The 18,318-nt window shown below is 36.2% G+C and overlaps 1 protein-coding gene across 2 annotated transcripts in view; it reads left to right on the top strand.

Moving 5' to 3' along the window:
- PRKD1 (protein kinase D1) overlaps nt 1-18,318 on the top strand; it is a 332,420-nt gene that overhangs the window by 252,612 nt on the left and 61,490 nt on the right. Inside the window, exon 5 of one of the 2 annotated variants that reach the window (XM_059373029.1) lies at nt 5,666-5,689. The exons of the other annotated variant lie outside the window; for it this stretch is intronic. Within the exon in view, the coding sequence (XP_059229012.1) occupies nt 5,666-5,689 (24 nt within the window). The remainder of the gene's footprint in view (nt 1-5,665; nt 5,690-18,318) is intronic. 2 annotated transcript variants of the gene reach the window in all.

Here is an 18,318-nt window from a genome sequence, read left to right as displayed (position 1 = left end):
AACATGCCCCCACAACAAACAACTATCTGGCCCCAAATGTCAGTTGTTCTGAGGCTGAGAACCCTTGAGGTAGAAACATGCTGGAGAATTTCCATATTATAAAGTCACAGTTAAGACAATGTAGATGTCTTAAGCACAAGGCTTAAGTATGAAAAAACAAGGTGGTATTATACAAGAACAGAACAATAAACCAATCAAATAGAATAAAGAGAGTTTAGAAACTACCTGTATGTATGTATTAGCCAACTGATTTCTGACAAGGATATCACTGCTGTGAGTAAAGATGGTCTTTTCAACACATATTTCTGGGACCAATTGGTTATCTATATGGAATACTTGAATCTTGACTCTACCTTACACCATATACAAGATTAATTCCAGGTAGATTGGGAGCTTCAAGGAGATAACATAGAAGAATAGCTACAAGAAATCGGGATTGGAAAGCTTTATATATATATATATATATATATATATATATATATTTTTTTTTTTTTTTTTTTTTTTTTTTTTTTTTTGGACAGACAGAGATCACAAGCAGGCAGAGAGGCAGGCAGAGACAGAGAGAGGAGGAAGCAGGCTCTCCGTGGAGCAGACAGCCCGATTGTTGTCAAAGGGAAAAGAGTGAAAAATTGGAGATCATTAAAATTAAGAAACTGTTTTCAGCAAAAAATACCAATGAGTGGAAAGCAAGTCACTGAATGGGAAAAGATCTTTTCAAGTTATCTATCTTATAAAAAACTCATATTCAGAATATACAAAGAACATCTACAAAAATTTAGAAGATAGACAACTCGATTTAAAGATAAGGCATAAGATAAAGATAAGATATAGATAAAGATAAAGATAAGGCATAAGATAAAAGATACAGGCAAAAAATACTTGAACAGCACTTTATAAAAGAGCACAACCAATAATGTACTTCATTAGTTATAAGGAGTCTAAAGTTAAAACAAGGGGCACCTGGGTGGCTCAGTTGGCTAAGCATCTACCTTCAGCTTGGGTCCTGGTCCCAGGGCCCTGGGATCAAGCTCCATGTCAGGCTTCCTACTCACTGCAGAGCCTGCTTCTCTCTCTCCTACCCACTCCTGTGCTGTCTATCACTCTCTCTGTCTCTGTCTCAAATAAGTGGATAAAGCTCTTTAAAAATATAAAATAAAGTTAAATCAACAGTGAAATAGTTCTACATCAGAATGTCTAACATTGAAAAAAAACCCCGACAATAGCAAGTATTGATGAAGATATGGAGGAACTGGAACTCACATATACTACTACTGTGTGGATATAAATTGGTTCAACAGCTTTGGACAATGGTTGGCCTTTATCTTCTAAAGCTGGATATATGTGTATCATGTGACTCCATAGTTCTACTCCTAGGTTTATATTCAACAGAAAAGTTTATAGACACATATATTTCTATATGTGTCTTTCTATAGAAAGATATGTACAAGCATTTTTTTTTTGTTTCTTGCTTTTTAATATTTTTAATATTTTAGACTTCATTTTTAGAGCAGTTTCAGCAAAACTGAAAGAAAGATACAGAGATTTCTCTTATACCACTTGCCCCAGCACATGCATTGCCCCTCCCATTATTAACATCACTTGTCAGAGTGGTACTTTTGTTAATACTGATGAGTCTACTCTAACGCGTCATAATCACCCAAAGTTCCACCTCAGTGTTCGATCTTGCTGTACGTTCTTTTTTTGGGCAAATGTATAATTGTCTGTTCATCATTATGATATTATATAAAGTACATTATGATATTATATAAAGTACTTTCACTGTCCTGAAAGTCCTCTGTGTTCCACATGTTCTTCCCTCTTCATGTTCACCTGATTTCTGCTAACCAGTGTTCCTTTTATTTTCTCCATAGTTTAGCCTTTTCCGGAAAGTCATATAGTTGGAATCATATAGTGTGTGTCCTTTCCATATTGGGTTCTTTTACTTAGTAATATGCATTAAAGTTTTCTCCATGTCTTTTCTTAGCCTGAGAACTCTTTCCTTTTAGCATGGAATAATATTCCATTGTCTAGGTATCCATGGTTTATTTATCCATGCACTGAACACAGAACATCTTGGTAGCTTCTACATTTCAGCAATTACAAATAAGGCTACTATAAACATCCATGTATAGGTTTCTGTGTTGACATAAGTTTTAACTCTTTTGAGTAAACATCAAAAAGCTTGATTAATAGATCATAAGAGTATGTTAAGTTTTATAAGAAACCATAAAACAGTGTTCCAGAATGATTGTATCATTTTGCATTGCTACCAGCAAGGGACGAGGGTTCCTGTTAGTCCACATCCTTATTAGCATTAGGTATTGTCACTGTTCTGGACTTTGGCCATTCTGATAGGTGTATGATTGTATTTCATTGTTTAAATTTGCATTTTCTTGATAACATATGATGTGGAGCTTCTTTTCATAATGCTTATTTGCTATCTGCTTGTATCTTCTTTTTTTGTTGTTTGAAGATTTTTAAGTAATCTCAATGCCCAGCATGGGTCTCGAACTTACAACCCCGCAATCAAGAGTCTCATGCTCTACTGACTGAGCCAGACAGGTACCCCTGCTTATATCTTTTTTGGTGAGGTGTCTGTTAAGGTTTTTAGCCCATCTTTAAAATTAAGTTGTTTTTCTTATTGTTGAGTTTTAAGAGTTTTTGTATATTTTAGGTAATGATCTTTTATTAGATGTGTCTTTTGCAAATATGTTCTCCCAGTCTGTGACTTGTCTTTTACTTCTCTTGACAGTGTCTTTTGCAGAGCAGAAGTTTTTAATTTTAATGAGGTGCAACTTATCATTTGTTTCTTTCACTAATTGTACCTTCAGTGTTATATCTCAAAAGGTACAACCATATCCAAAGTCATGTAGGTTTTATCCTATGTTTTCTTCTAAGAATGTTATAGTATTGTGTTTTACATTAAGGTCCATGATCTATGATTAAAGTTAAATTTTTCTGAAGTGTGTAAGGTATGTGTCTAGAGTTTTTATTATTATTATTATTTTTTTTTTTTTTTTTTGCATGTGGAGTTTGGTTGTTTGAGCAGCATTTGTTGAAGAAACTATTTTTGTGCATTGTATTGCCTTTTTTTTTGTCCAAGATCAGGTGACTCTATTTATAAAGGACTATTTTGGGGCTCATTAATCTGATCCATTGATCTTATTTGTCTCTTCTTTTACCAGTACCACACTGTCTTGATAATTCTAGTTTTATAGAAAGACTTGAAGTCAAGTAACATCAGTCTCGGTCCTCCAATAATATTCTTCTCCTTTAATATTATGCTATTATGCTATTCTGGATGTTTTTCCTTTCCTCCTAAAGTTTAGAATTACTTTGTTGATGTCCATAAAATAACTTGCTAGGATTTTGATTGGGATTGCATCACATCTCTAGATCAAGTTGAGAAGAACTGACTTCTTTACAATATTAAATTTTCCTATCCATGAACATGGAATATTTCTCCATTATTTAGTTCTATATATAATATTACAGCCAACTACTAAAGAAATAGGCAGCTCTCTTTATCTTTCATCTTTATCATCATGTGTTTCTGGTGATTCTACCTTGATAGCAAAGTAGAAAGAGCTGTGTGTTCTCCCCCAACATTTTCTTTAAAGTAATGGTCCTATCAAATACTCTGCCAAAAAAAAAAAAAAAAATCCTGATCAGACAATACTGGGAAGTCCTTCTCAGTTCATTCATGTATTGGACATTGTAATATTTATTAAGAACAATTATGGGTCTTAGAAATCTTGGAATAATGAAATCAGTGTTCCTAAATTAACTCAAGTATGGAATCCCTTTTTCTCATAATACCTAGGGATATCCTATTTGGGGGCAGAATGCACCTTGAGAAACAGTAATTTAGAGGAATAAATGAACATATGTTGCATAGATCATCTTCAAATATCATGAGCTGAATAGCATTCAGCCAAAACTGAATGCTGATGAGAGCCCTGAGTAAAGGTATTCAGAGCTTACAAATGAGAAGAAAATCATGAACTTTACATATCAGATATGTTGAGGAGCATAAGGATAACACCTTATTTTGGAAATTAAAAAAATTGAGTTCCTCTCCCAAAAAGAAAGCTTTGCCATCTCTATAGGAAAATGTTCCATAAAAGTACACACAAACAGGGTTATAATTTTATCTTGTAGGGACACAGGGCAGGCTTTCCCAAGATGGGCCACTTTGGCATAAAGATTATTTTGAGTTAAAAGCAATCAAAACCCAACAGATGCAGGAAAAGTTCTAGGCCTCCCCCACAACTGCCTAAATTTACATTGGAAAAGAGAGCCTGTAACAGGAAGAGAGCTATTAATAGAGACTCCCTTTACCTAAGGAACTTATCTGCATAATAGGGCAGCTTTATTTTTCCAGACATCTCCCTTCACCTTCTTGTTAAAACCTTCTTCCCAAAGACCTTCTTCCCTTTACATATCCTCAGACTCTACCCCCTTCATTAACTCATACGAGCTTCATGTTTCCTCACTGTTTTTGAAATTTCAAGTCTGTGTGGATTTTTCATATGTATTCCTATTAAATTTGATTTTCTCCTGTTAATCTCTTCATGTCAATTTGCTTCTAAGTCCAGCTAGAAGGACCATAAGGCAGAGGAAGTTCTTCTTCCCTAACATCCCCAGTAGTCTGTTTGGATCTGTTCAAACGAGCAGTTATTAACCCTGAGTTCTGCACTTGCATCATGTCAATCTAGAAATATAGCAGATATTACTGGGTAACAGTAAATCTTAGCTGAACCTCAATCTAAATGTCCACTACTTCCCAATGTCTCTGATTGTTGAATAGGATATCAAGGTTCAGAAAACAATGGCCATGCCTTTTTGTTAAGAAAAAGAGTCAGCTGTATTTTGGTTTTGATTTGGGATGAAAACGACATATTCAGTGTAAATACAGGATATGTAGGTCTACTGAACCAAGTTTCTTTTATTTTTCATTGCTATTCCTCTTAAAACAACTTTTTAGAATAACCTTTCTTTTTTCGAGTTGTACTTCAACCTTGAATGAAATCAGACAGAAAACAGTGATATGCAGCAAAGACTTTTAAGATGAGCAAAGAATGCACTGTAGGCATATTTCTCTCATTAAAACTTTAACCCACTGTTGGACTTTCCAGGTTTGTAAACCACTGACTAATACCGATTATTCATCAGGTTATTCTCGCCAGCAGGCAGATAACAACTATGTAACATTTGATTACTTTGATGACCTTTTTCATTCTTTTCCCATTGAGAGGATGAATTATTGTGAAGAAAATCTAATCTTTCCCGTAAAGGTCAAAAATGCTTCATTTTGACTATGATTTATTTTCAACAAGGTGAAGGAGCTGTCTTTCATCACTGACATCTTAACAAGTAGGGTTTTTTTTTTTTTCACCTCTCCCAACTCACAATTGTAAACTGTGCTTCTGCAGTCTTGGCTTAGTGTCCATAATTCCATTTAAATGTTAAAAAGTGTTTTCCAACTCAGATGTCTCTGTGACCCTAAAGGCTATTTAGTATAATATTTTGCTTAAAAATACATCTATATAAAACATTACTGGTAACGTGCCTTGCTTTCTTCAAATAACATCATTTTCTTCTCTTTTTTCCCCTTTATTCTGCATCTTTGCCTGTTTTTTGCTCTTCCAACTTCATGTTTCAGTCTCCTGTGAGTCCTGGCTTTGAGGTAGGTACTAATTCTACCTGACAGTAGGAATATGCTTCCCCATCTTTTACAAACCAGCATAATGCTAATAGGTTGACATCAGACAATTATTTACATTGACTTTGTGAGAGTAATCAAGTCAGAGTTTAGCTCAGAATCCAACCTGTTGAACTGCAGAAAGCCCATAGGTTTTTCTAGGAAATTGAAAAGGCAAGTTGAGAATAGAACAGAATACAGTCAGCATGCACCTCACCAGTAGCATGTTAACTGAAATGCGTGCATATTAGAATTGTATCCTGAAGACAGGTTCCACAGAACCATGCAGAGTGAGGCCACCATCCCAACACACACACACACACACACACACATGTTTTAGCTGGCATGGTGAGGTATACAACAAGAACTGCCTGAAGATGAACTTACCTTTTTTTTAAGAAAGGAGCTTTTAATCCTTAATGTATTATCTGTTACATTCTATTTAGTTATTTTTTAAATGGATTGTATGCAAATAGATATATCAGGTCTCAGTCCAAGAAGAAATTATATCTAGAAAATTCACAAATTTTCATCCTTGAGTTTTTAATTAAGCCCCCACCCCTCCAAAACTGGCCTTTTATTTATCTTAAGCAATTGATAGCCTGGATATGGGGAAAGGCATTTAGATCACATGTTAAAGCAGAGTATACAAGGGTGCTTTTATTATGATAACTTGTTTTGACCAATTGACATGTTAATATTTAGTTTTCCTTATTTCCTTACTTCTGGCAAATTGAGAATTGACATATTATTTTTCTCAAGAGACTATAAATTTCAAATACCATTATTAGTGTCCATTCTTAGATGGTCTTGTTAAAGTAACTCTAACAAAGGAAGCTAATGAAAACACAACTAGAACGTGTTCTAGGTTAAATAGAATTGAGAAGTCAAGATATCTTGATTCATAGGATTATAAAGTGAAGAAATCTACTTCAATAATAGTAAATTTCTGTGTTTGGGCAAAACATGCCCTACTTAGAAAAGTCCAGGGTGAAAGCTAGGTAATTTTTTTTATATTCTTGCAAATTTAAATTGTGTAATTTACAATGCCTTCCAGACATAATTTGAAATGGGAATTAGTATCTTTCCCTTCAGACTGTCCTTTGGGAATGAAGCCAAAGAAGAACAAGAAGCATTTTTTCACTTCTTTCTCCTACATTGCAATCAGGAAAGATTATCTAAGGGACTGAGGGAGATAGTCTACTTTTATGTGAAAGTTATACAACCTAAAGGCCACTAGGCTTTCACAAGATGGCTCCTGATGCAAATAAGATGCATTTTCAGCACAAGCTGTTGTTCTTGAACTTGTTTATATCCAGTTTGTTGAAAAGATAGCAGACTTTTGTCTTTATACTTGCCTTGGAAGAAAATGATGCATAAAATTCGTGATAGTAGTGTAAGTTGCAGAATTATTATAAAAACCTGGTCACGGTTCCACGCTCGTGTCCTGGTCAATTAAGGCTTTTAGGTTTATAACTCTGGAGTGTGAAAGCATACAAAATTACTTAAATTCTCTGCTTTTATGTAGCTTGCATAAATGGTCAATGTACAAACAAATAGTTATAGTATATATGTCTTTGTAAAAGCTTCCTGGTGTTATAATGCAGTGATATATATTAATTTTCTTAATCTCTCCTATTGAGTAGTTTGTTTTCATTTCTTTTATTTTAGACATAGCTGAAATAAGCATACGTATGTTTTTGTTGTTCATTTGTAAAAGTGTTAGTAGGTTTTCCGGTCAACATTTGTTGAGTGTATTTAGTAAGTTATCTTCTTAGAAGCCAAATGGACTGAAGACTATATACAATTTTTTGCCAAAGGGATTTTCAAAAAGTTATAAAAGTTTAACTTTATAATCTTGAGAAGTACAGTGTATGAAAGGTTTTACTGCCTTACATTCTTCCTGACAATAGATTTTATCAGTATTTTAAAAGGTTTGGTTTTGTTTTGTTTTATTTACTAATTTTATAGGTGAAAAATTTCTGTGCTTAAATATTATTTCCTTATTGGAGGATAAACAGCTTTTCATATATTTATTGGCCGTTTGTATTTCACCTGTGGTAAATTGCCTATCTTTTTTCTGTTGAGCTGCTTATTGGTTGCTGAGAATCTTTATATATGATTAATCCTCTGTTCATCTGCGGTGAAAGCATATTTTCAGTTTCCTGTGTGCTTTTGCTGTCTTTTCCCACACCGCTTTTAGTAGAATGAAGCAGAATTTAAGACAGTGTTGTCCTTTGCAGTCACAAGATATAGTGATGATACATTGTTTTAAAAAATAAGTTGGGTCTTATGGAATTTTCAAAATTTAAGAACTTTACTAAAGAGAGAGGGGAGCAGAAGGTATACTGGAGAGAATTATTGGGGAGAATTTCCCTAATATGGCAAAGGGAACGAGCATCAAAATTCAGGAGGTTCAGAGAACGCCCCTCAAAATCAATAAGAATAGGCGCACACCCCGTCACCTAATAGTAAAATTCACAAGTCTCAGTGACAAAGAGAAAATCCTGAAAGCAACCTGGGAAAAGAAGTCTGTAACATACAATGGTAAAAATATTAGATTGGCAGCTGACTTATCCACAGAGACCTGGCAGGCCAGAAAGAGCTGGCATGACATTTTCAGAGCACTAAACGAGAAAAACATGCAGCCAAGAATACTATATCCAGCTAGGCTATCATTGAAAATAGAAGGAGAGATTAAAAGCTTCCAGGACAAACAAAAACTGAAAGAATTTGCAAATACCAAACCAGCTCTACAGGAAATATTGAAAGGGGTCCTCTAAGCAAAGAGAGAGCCTACAAGTGGTAGATCAGAAAGGAACAGAGACCATATACAGTAACAGTCACCTTACAGGCAATACAATGGCACTAAATTCATATCTCTCAATAGTTACCCTGAATGTTAATGGGCTAAATGCCCCTGTCAAAAGACACAGGGTATCAGAATGGATAAAAAAACAAAACCCATCTATATGTTGCCTCCAGGAAACTCATTTTAAGCCCGAAGACACCTCCAGATTTAAAGTGAGGGGGTGGAAAAGAATTTACCATGCTAATGGACATCGGAAGAAAGCAGGAGTGGCAATCCTTATATCAGATCAATTAGATTTTAAGCCAAAGACTATAATAAGAGATGAGGAAGGACACTATATCATACTCAAAGGGTCTGTCCAACAAGAAGATTTAACAATTTTAAATATCTATGCCCCCAATGTGGGAGCAGCCAACTATATAAACCAATTAATAACAAAATCAAAGAAACACATCAACAATAATACAATAATAGTAGGGGACTTTAAAGTTTTAAAATATCTTTCAGGAATCATTTGCTATTATTGCTTTGAAGTTAAAGGGCTCTACAGAGAATCTATTTTTGGTAAAATTAAATGCTTCTAGTCTAGTCCTGTGGTAATTCCTAATATTCAGACCGCCTCACAGAAATTATTAGGAAATAAGTTGCTAATTCCAAACGTTTTCCTTGTGTTTGACTGTTTTATATCCTCACCTTTTGCATCCTTTAGTTTTTATGAAAGTTAGATAATATTCAGTTTAACTTGTTATTAAGGGTGCATATTTTCTAAATAATAATTTGCCACAAACTGCTATTACTTTGATAACATTTACTGACTCACATTTAATTACATAAGCATTGTATTAAAAGGAACTCATGCCTGAATACTTTCCTAGAAAAATCTCCCCCACAAATGATTCATTCAGTTAACTGTTTTTGCTCATTAAAAAAAAAAAAAAAAAAAAAAAGACAAGAAAATACCAGTATTGAATTATCTATCAGTTACTGGATATCCTGATACCCTTTATCATAGTCCAGGTAGATTCTTTTCAAATGAGCAAATAATGGGGGGCGGGGGGCTATTTCTAATCCTGAATGAAACTATGATGATATTTCTGACCAAATAAAATATTTTCCAGGATATTTTCCAAAGTAGAAAAGTCTATGTAGAAAAAAAGACTTCAATTGTTATTACTCTTGTGTTCTGGGGTTCCTGGAATCCTCATGATTCATCTGAATTAAAAAAGTCATTTTTCCACTGAAATATGCACCATAACGTCCATGTAGTACATTTGCCAGATATTGCAAGGTTTCGTTTGATGATTGTGTAAACTATTTCTCCAGATTCAGACCTGGGTAGTGTGTATGTTCAGTGAGGAAAGACATCCAAGAGTTCTTGAACCAGCACGTCTCCATCCTCTGAGAGTTAGGAGAGTATGTGCAGTGGTGGGTTTGTCAGGAAGGAGCCCTTCAGTAAAATTAAGAGTGTGTGGTCTGCTTGATGTGTTACTAATCAGCTGTTGCCTAATTTCATTCACCATGTCCGCCTTATTATTAATTACATTGCTCTGTAATATTAAGTACATGTATATTATTAATTCATGCTCTGAACAAAAACTTCCAGATGTAACTCTAAATGTAAACACTCAGGCGTGTTTTTCATGAACTCCCCCCTGGGAGAGGGGCATTTACCACTTGCCCACACTTACAAGCATATGGGTCTTGGGAACTAATGGATCTTTAGAGCAGGCTCTGAAGGGCCTGTGTTCCCCTTAGAAAAGGGACCATGGCTTTCCTAACTCTTCCCACAGCCAAGCCTTAAGACACAAAACACTGGTCTCTACCTTGCCCTGCAAAACAGCCTCCACCCCTTCTTATCAATAAGAGACATTTGTTTAGTCTATTGTCATGCCAGACCTAGCCAGATTTCAGTCCCTTCTCATTTAATTCCTGACCAGTCACAACTACAGAGGTCCTAGTGGGTTCTTAGCTGACTACTATGGAGAAAGAAAGAAAGAAAGAAAGAAAGAGAGAGAGAGAAGGAAGGAAGGAAGGAAAGAAAAAAAGGAAGGGAAGGAAGAAAAGAAAGATTACTCAATGTTAACTCTGAGAGTTTGTGTCTTCATGAATGATTCTACTCAAAAAAAAAAAAAGTGAAGTTTTGTCTAAGAGAAATAATAATGAAGTGTGAGGAAAATGGAAGATTAGAATTGGTGTTATGAATTACACTTCCAGAAACTTGAGAAATAATTCAGATTCTAACGTATTTTATCTGTGTTCTCAGAAATATTTAGATAGGTGATTTTACTTCAATCATTAGACATGGTTTTCTACCATTCTATTTGATCAGATGAATTCCTCTCTTCCTTCTCAAGAAGAGTGAAAATATTACTATTTTGATAATAAATATAGTGAAATGCAAGATGAAACAATGTCCAGAAGTTAGGAACAAATATACTCTTGCCCCAAATAGCCCAGTGTTTTGGGTGCTAACTATTTTTCTGTAGCTGAGCATTGAAAAATACTATTGAGTGGTATAATTGTATTGAGGTTGAGCTTTCTTGTATTTTTTAAACTCAAAATTGATGGGAAAAAGTCTCATCTTCTTCTCTCTTTTTTAAATGAGTTATATTAAAATCTAGCTCTTGGTTCTACCATGTTTCAGAAGCACAAGTGTGCATACACACACACACACACAGTGCTGTGTGTCCACCATTCACTGTTATAGGTTAAGAGTCTATAAAACACTATAAAATTATCCTTATGAGGCCTTAAGTTACACTTATTTTTGAAGGGAGAGGCTAACCTTTATAGCCTTGAACTGTGTTTATGGCGTGCTTTTCCAGCTTTTCCTTGGTGTCTCTAAGGCAGTAGTCAGTGTGACAGCCTCTTTCCAGATCATTTCATTCAGCTTTCCTGTGAGTTCATAAACCCAGAGCAGGCCCCTGTCAACTTAGGCAGGATCAGATACTATGGTAATGGATGTTCCTGACATCACTATTCTTGATTTTTCCACATAATCTATTTACCTTCTGCTCTATTTTCTATGTGTAGACCAACTCTGACATTTGAAGCCCCAGAGAAGAAACTGTTGACATGCAAAATTATTTTCTTCCTCAGTGAAAGTGCTCCTTTTTTATTGTGTAAATTTAGAGTGCCTGGCATTAAGGTCACATTGCCTTCAAGTAAAAAAAGAGGTTATCTTCTGTTATGTTTCCTCTTTCCTCCAAGAGCCCACGATTTGTAGGGTGTTGGTAACTGACATTTTGAAAGAACAGTGCATGTAATTTGCAACAATTCTTGAACCGTCTGGTGCTTTCCGTGCAAAGGGTGGATTGCTTAAGCAGATAGTAAGGCTTCTTTACCCTTCATTTCTGTTCACCCAAAATAGAGTAATGCAATAAAAAAGTTAATGTAACTTTCACGATTATTTTAGCACTCAGGAAATCCAGACCACCTTGTATTTTTAATACAAGATTATACATATATATGTTATTACCATGAAAGCTTTCACAAATTGCAACCAACATTAAGAAATGCATTCTCCACTGTAAAATATGGCTTCGGTCACCACTAAGCAAGGGCACACTTTTTTTTTTTTTTTCCTGCCATATAGCAACTCTTTTCACTGTTATGAAAAGGTGTTGATTAGCTTTTATTTATGCTATATATATTTAGGGTATCCAACTGAGTGAGGAGGCAAACTCATTTATCTGGCATACTTGGCAGACAGTTCAAGGGATGTAGAATCAGAACTGTAGCAGAACAGCACTGAACAATCAAGTCGCCAAACACCCTAACCTCCCTGTACTCAGTGAAGTACAGGGCATGGAAACATGATTGTTCCTCTATGAATTCCTTTTCCCAGCGGTCTTCAGATGTGTATCGTTTACCCAACAACTGGTCTGTGCGGGAAAATCCCTCACTCCTTGTGTGAGATGTAGTGTGCTCATCTAAATGGTGATGAGAGAAGTTGATCGTTTCTTTTTGCTTCAGAAAGTGGTTGGCCTCAGGGGCGCCTGGGTGGCTCAGTGGGTTAAGCCTCTGCCTTCGGCTCAGGTCATGATCTTGGGGTCCTGGGATCGAGCCCCGCTTCGGGCTCCCTGTTCAGCAGGTATCCTGCTTCCCCTCTCTCTCTGCCTGCCTCTCTGCCTACTTGTGCTCTCTGTCTCTGTCAAATAAATAAATATATATATAAATAAAATCTTTTTTAAAAAAGAGAGAAAGAAAGTGGTCAGCCTCAGACTGTGCCTTCACGGTGATGTTTTACTGGCAGCATCTCGGGGTAGGGTTAGATAAGCATTTCAAAGAGAGATTAAAGAGGTATCAGAGTATGTAAAAGAAATCTCCAAGTTGTCTCAACATATTCATGGCAGAATTCACGTCAGGGTCAACACGAAATGCTTATTCTTCAGGAAGCCTTTTTTCTGAATGACCACCTTTGCCTCCACCATGCGGGTGGTTTCTCTTTTCTTGGAACCTCCGTATATATGGGCACTTAATCTATGCAAGATGGCATTTCAGAAGTTGGTGATACAGTGATGAACAAAATCATCAAGATGCTCTCCTCATGGCTCTTACATTATATTGAAAGGAAACAGTAAAAATCCAATATCCAAGTGGGTGAATAAGACAGTCGTAGGCTGCAGTAATAGCCCTGAAGGAGATAGGATGGCGTGCCAGAGAGTAATAGAGTGTGAATGGGGAGTGAACAGTAGGCTGGGTGGTCTGGAGATCTCTTGGAGAAAGTGACATATGAGCTGAAATCTAAAGAATAAAGCAGAACCCGGTATGCAGAAAGAAGGGAAGAGCACATATTGTGATTGTTGATAGTAAGTTATTTTGTATCCAGAACTCTACTGGATTTAAGGTTACCGGGCACAGAGATTTATTTACTGGTCTTTCTCTGTCCTGCAGCATCTGAATTCGGCTTTCAGTTAAGATTTGCCCCAGGACGCCTGGGTGGCTCAGTGGGTTAAGCCGTTGCCTTTGGCTGAGGTCATGATCTCAGGGTTCTGGGATTGAGTCCTGCATGGGGCTCTCTGCTCAGCAGGGAACCTGCTTCCCCCTCTCTCTCTCTCTCTGCCTGCCTCTCTGCCTACTTGTAATCTCTCTCTGTCAAATAAATAAATAACATCTTCAAAGAAAAAAAAAATAAGATTTGCCCCAGGAAACACTTGTTCAATTGAATAGATCAATCATGTTGGCAGGAAAAGAGAACTATTGTAAGGCGCTATTCCGCACAGTTCTTGGAGTGATAGTCCAAAATGCTAGATCTTAAAACTTTTGAAATAAAGGATTAATGTTTGGATGCTTTCACATAGCTGTGCTCATATCTTTTAAGTATAACAGCACCTGAGTAGGAAAGTAGGCAGACAACTGGGTGATGCTCATATAACAGAAGCTGTTTATTCATCTAGTCATTCTGTTCTAGAAAACATGCATGACTCAGATGCTCTCCTCTGAGCACAGACAAGCTGGTTGAAAGTCTCTTCTGTAGGTCAAGGTTAAGAGATTCACAATATTTTCACACTGCATTTTGGCGTGTGCAGAACATGTTATTACTTAATTATTCTCACTCTTCCCCTCCCCCCCAAGAATTCTTCCATCATAACTTAAGTGAAGGGAAGAAAATACCTTCTGCTTTCACATTGGCATAAAACCAGGGGATGTGAGAACTGGGAGGGGCTGAGGAAGAGGAGTCACTGTTATTACCCAGCATGGGACCACCTGAATTCAGAGTTCCGTTACCAACAGGCTGTGTGATCTGGGCCAAATGATGTGACCTCCCTGAGATTCAGTTCTCTTATTTGTAAAAGGGGGTCATAACACTAGTGGGCATGAAGTTTAAATAAATTAGTGAATGTGAAGTGCTATGAAAAGAGCTTGGCACGTATAAAGTTTAAAGAAAGTGTTTTATGTCATTGTCTAGTTCACAGATCTGGGAATCTCCATGGACCAGGTTTATTCCCCAAGTGAACTGACAGGCACAATGAAATTTTTTCCAAGGTTGCCAACATTTAGAAATAGAGTTATTTCATAAAACAACTAGATTTTGTTTTGTTTTTGTTTTGTTTTGAACAACGGAGAGGCCTGACAACACTAGGCCACATGCTCACATGGCAGCTATCAGCAGTGTATGAACAGTGGCCATTCCTTTTATTCTGAATCTTCCTCCAATTTTCCAGAGTCTCCACCACTCCCTATTACATCCCTGATATTGATACTGATAAAATTCTGTATTGCAACCTACAGGTATTTGAACTGTCCCTCCCTTTCTAGAGCAGAAGAGTTCTGACAGATTTTGTATTTGTGTTGGATACGCAAGTAGGAGTGAGGAACAGGCAGATAAGTACAGAGAGCAGTTGCAATGAAAAACATTCCTTAGCCAACTGTATTCTCTTAAAATTGAAATCCTGTAAAGCAAATACGTCAAAGTTACAACCCATATAATACTACATTTAAAAAGAGACCTGGGGCGCCTGGGTGGCTCAGTCAGTTAAGCATCTGTCTCTGGCTTAGGTTATAATCTAAGGGTCCTAGGATTGAGCCCCACATTGGGCTCCCTGCTCAGTGGGGAGCCTGCTTCTCCCTCTCCCCTTCTCTCTCTCTGCCTGTCCCCCTGTTCTTTCTTTCTTTCTCTCTCTCAAATTAAAAAAAAAAAAACAAAAAACAAAAAAAACACTTTTGTTAAAAGAGCCTTATATGATAGTGTGTACTTGAATTTCTCTATTGAAATGTCACATCTATTATTTCCATGTAGTTACTTCTTGAAAACATTATTTCCATTCAGTTCAAGCAGTGTTTTTGTTTATCATGTACTGGGCACTTCTTCCATTAACAGAGGACAAATATGATTAAGACAGTATCCTTCTCCTAGTATCTATTAGGATCTATTGCCTAATGATTGAGACAAGTCCAAGAAGGTTGTCAACATGTATGCTAAAGCATTCTCTACTTTTCTGTTCTCTTTAAGTCAAGGGGTATATATGTCACCCCAAATCTATTCCCAATATGAGGCTGTGAAGTGAATTTTAGTTAATATAAATATATTAACACTGCAGAAATTTTCATTTGAACCAGGCATTTTGTAAAGTGAGGTGTATCTTCCAAAATCTTATGTCTAATTTTTACATCTTTGGCAATCAGCAAACGACAAGGAAAGGCAACTCTTCCTCCTCTGTTTTCTAGCTTTACTAATGCAGAGAATTCATTTTCAACTGCTAAGTGGAATATACCTTGTTGGGAAATGGTTTCAGAGTCCTGTTAAATGTTAAAGACGGGCTGGCAGTTGGAGTTTCCATAATGTAATCTAAGCAATCATTTCCTGGGAAGGTTCCAAACTTGCTGAGTCATTAATTTAGCATACCAGGTTAAAAAACAAGTTCAGTCTGTAGAGAAGCGGGGTATATTATCTATGTGAGTAGGTGTTCAGTGCATGTAGTTTTAACTTTGGCGGTAATTGCAAATGAATACTTTTAGCATAAGAATACTACAGATACTTTACAATACTGTAGACTTAAAAATTAATCTCTGCAATCTTTATTTCATCTCTAATCCTGGCTTTAAAAATCAGCTTTCATAATTTTTCTGTTTTCATATTCTCTCCGGTCTGTGATGTGATACATCTTACACTGAGAACAGAGAAGAAATCTTTACACTTTGCATCAGGTACAATTTGCCAAATCACATCGTTTATACACAGGCATCCCAATACCATACTTCGCAGTTGTGTCGAATCTCCCAAAAGCTGCGCACCTGTAACTTGATCTATAAGTTAGATCTTCACAGGAAGAGAACAATTCATAATACCACTGGCTAATGTAGAAATGTAGAAATTTTTAGAAGTACATTCTCTCCTGTATGTGCTTGCCATAATTATAGAGAAGGGAATTTGAGATCTGCTCTGTGAGTTTTGAGCCAGTTTTTGCTGGGAACACAATAATGAAGCAGAGTGAAACACAATGTAGCTGTTCCCTTTGCAGAGCGTTTCCACTTTCCTCACTATTCCCATAAAAAAAAACAATCATTCTGCAGGTTGCTCAGGTTCACCCAATCCATGGTGGCAAGCTGGAACAGCAAGTAACAGTGGAAGATAATTGAAGCAGCATTTAGTTACCCAGTAAAACCTCCACTAGTATTGATGAGTAAAGAAGAATTTTTCCCTTTATCAGAGTTAACTTTAAAGAAAGATCTTATGGGGCAGATCTGGGTGGCTCTGTCGTTAAGCATCTGACTCTTGATTTTAGTTTCATGAGTTCAAAGCCCTGTGTTTGGCCCCATCTGGGCATGGAGCCTACTTTAAAAAAAAAAAAAGAGAGAGAGAGAGAAGGAAGATCTTAAAGGACTGTGCACATGGTAATTATACAGATAAATAAAAAAATAAAATGAAGTTAAGGAAGAAATGAGACAAGACTATTTCTCTTTGTTTTGTATGACAATGTGTCAGCAGGCACAAAAGCCCGGTTCTTTGACTCACCGCTAAGTCTAATTTCATGTTGAAGTTATTTTAAAGACTAAGCTAGTTGGAATCAGACCAGTGAGAATTTGTTAAGGATCGTTTTTTTTTAACATTACCAATTTCTAAATTTTGCCTACTCTGTAACTTGATACAACAAACAAAACTGTAATTATGGCTTTTTGGTGCACATACCTTCAAATAAAACTTCACACAATTGAAATTACTTTTTTTGGTTTAAAGTGGTAACTGAATATTAATTATTAAGGGAAAATGTATCACTGATTCTGAAAATCCTTGGGAATATTTGGTTTGTGTTCACATCATTAGAAGCGGTTTTGAAGGGATGATTGGCAGGATTACAGAAAAGTTTGTTCTTTAAAATTTACATAAACAATGGTGAATGTGTATTACAGGCAATGCCTTATTTCTTAGACTTTTGTTTGTTTTACAGTCTGTTGTATATCAGTGAGGGCCTTGCTTTGCATTTTGATTGAAGAATGGATAAATATAAGCACTTATAGAGTTATCAAATAATGACCCAGTCTTCTTTCTTCGTCTTAGCTTCTGAGATTTGCATCCTCATAAGGGAAAACACATTCATCTGTGTGTGTGTGTGTACACTCCAGAAACATAGACTATAATTCTGCAAACAAAATTTCCAAAGCCTTTCCCATTCTTCCATTCCCAGAGAGTGTGTTGTCTAGTAAAATTAGACAACACAAGCTCTTTCCAGCAGTAGATCAGTTCCCACATAAGTCACCATGCATGCAACCCAACTCAAGATTTTAAAGCTTTACATTTTAATTTAGAAAATAGGCCACATTGAAATTAAGTAATGTATTTGGAACTATAAGAAAGGTAATGATACATATTTCTGGTTGTGATGCTAGCTGATTTTAATTTTAAAATGTCATGAATGCCAGGAGGGCATTCTTTATTAATGCTATTAAAACCTTAAATTGCTATTAAATTTTAAGTGCTGTTGAAGTCCTAATTTCTGACACTATAAATTACAGAATTTTTGAGTTGTTATTCTGTGCCGAGCACACATGCAACTGTGTGAATCTCACCATTGCCTGAATGTGTGTATAATACAGTCTCTGGGCTACAGTGACAGCTAACTTCTCTTCTATAAACTCACATAACATTTTAAAATTCCGGATGCAATCCTGCCTTGAAGGTGATAAAGGAAATGACTTGTAGTTTAAGGCAGTGTTTATGTGAATGTTACCGTGTTGGCTAAGAAGAAGACATTTCAATTTATCAGATTGCCTCTTGCTTTTCTGACTGACTTTGCTCCACGGTAAATAGTCCTTTGTGAAATGGGTTCTGTTACCATAGCCTAGAATTAGGTGTCTTAAA

Source organism: Mustela nigripes, chromosome 13, assembly GCF_022355385.1.
Source record: "Mustela nigripes isolate SB6536 chromosome 13, MUSNIG.SB6536, whole genome shotgun sequence".
NCBI lineage: Eukaryota > Metazoa > Chordata > Mammalia > Carnivora > Mustelidae > Mustela > Mustela nigripes.
Note: the sequence above shows the minus strand (reverse complement) of the source record. Positions and strands in the feature narration are given on the sequence as shown.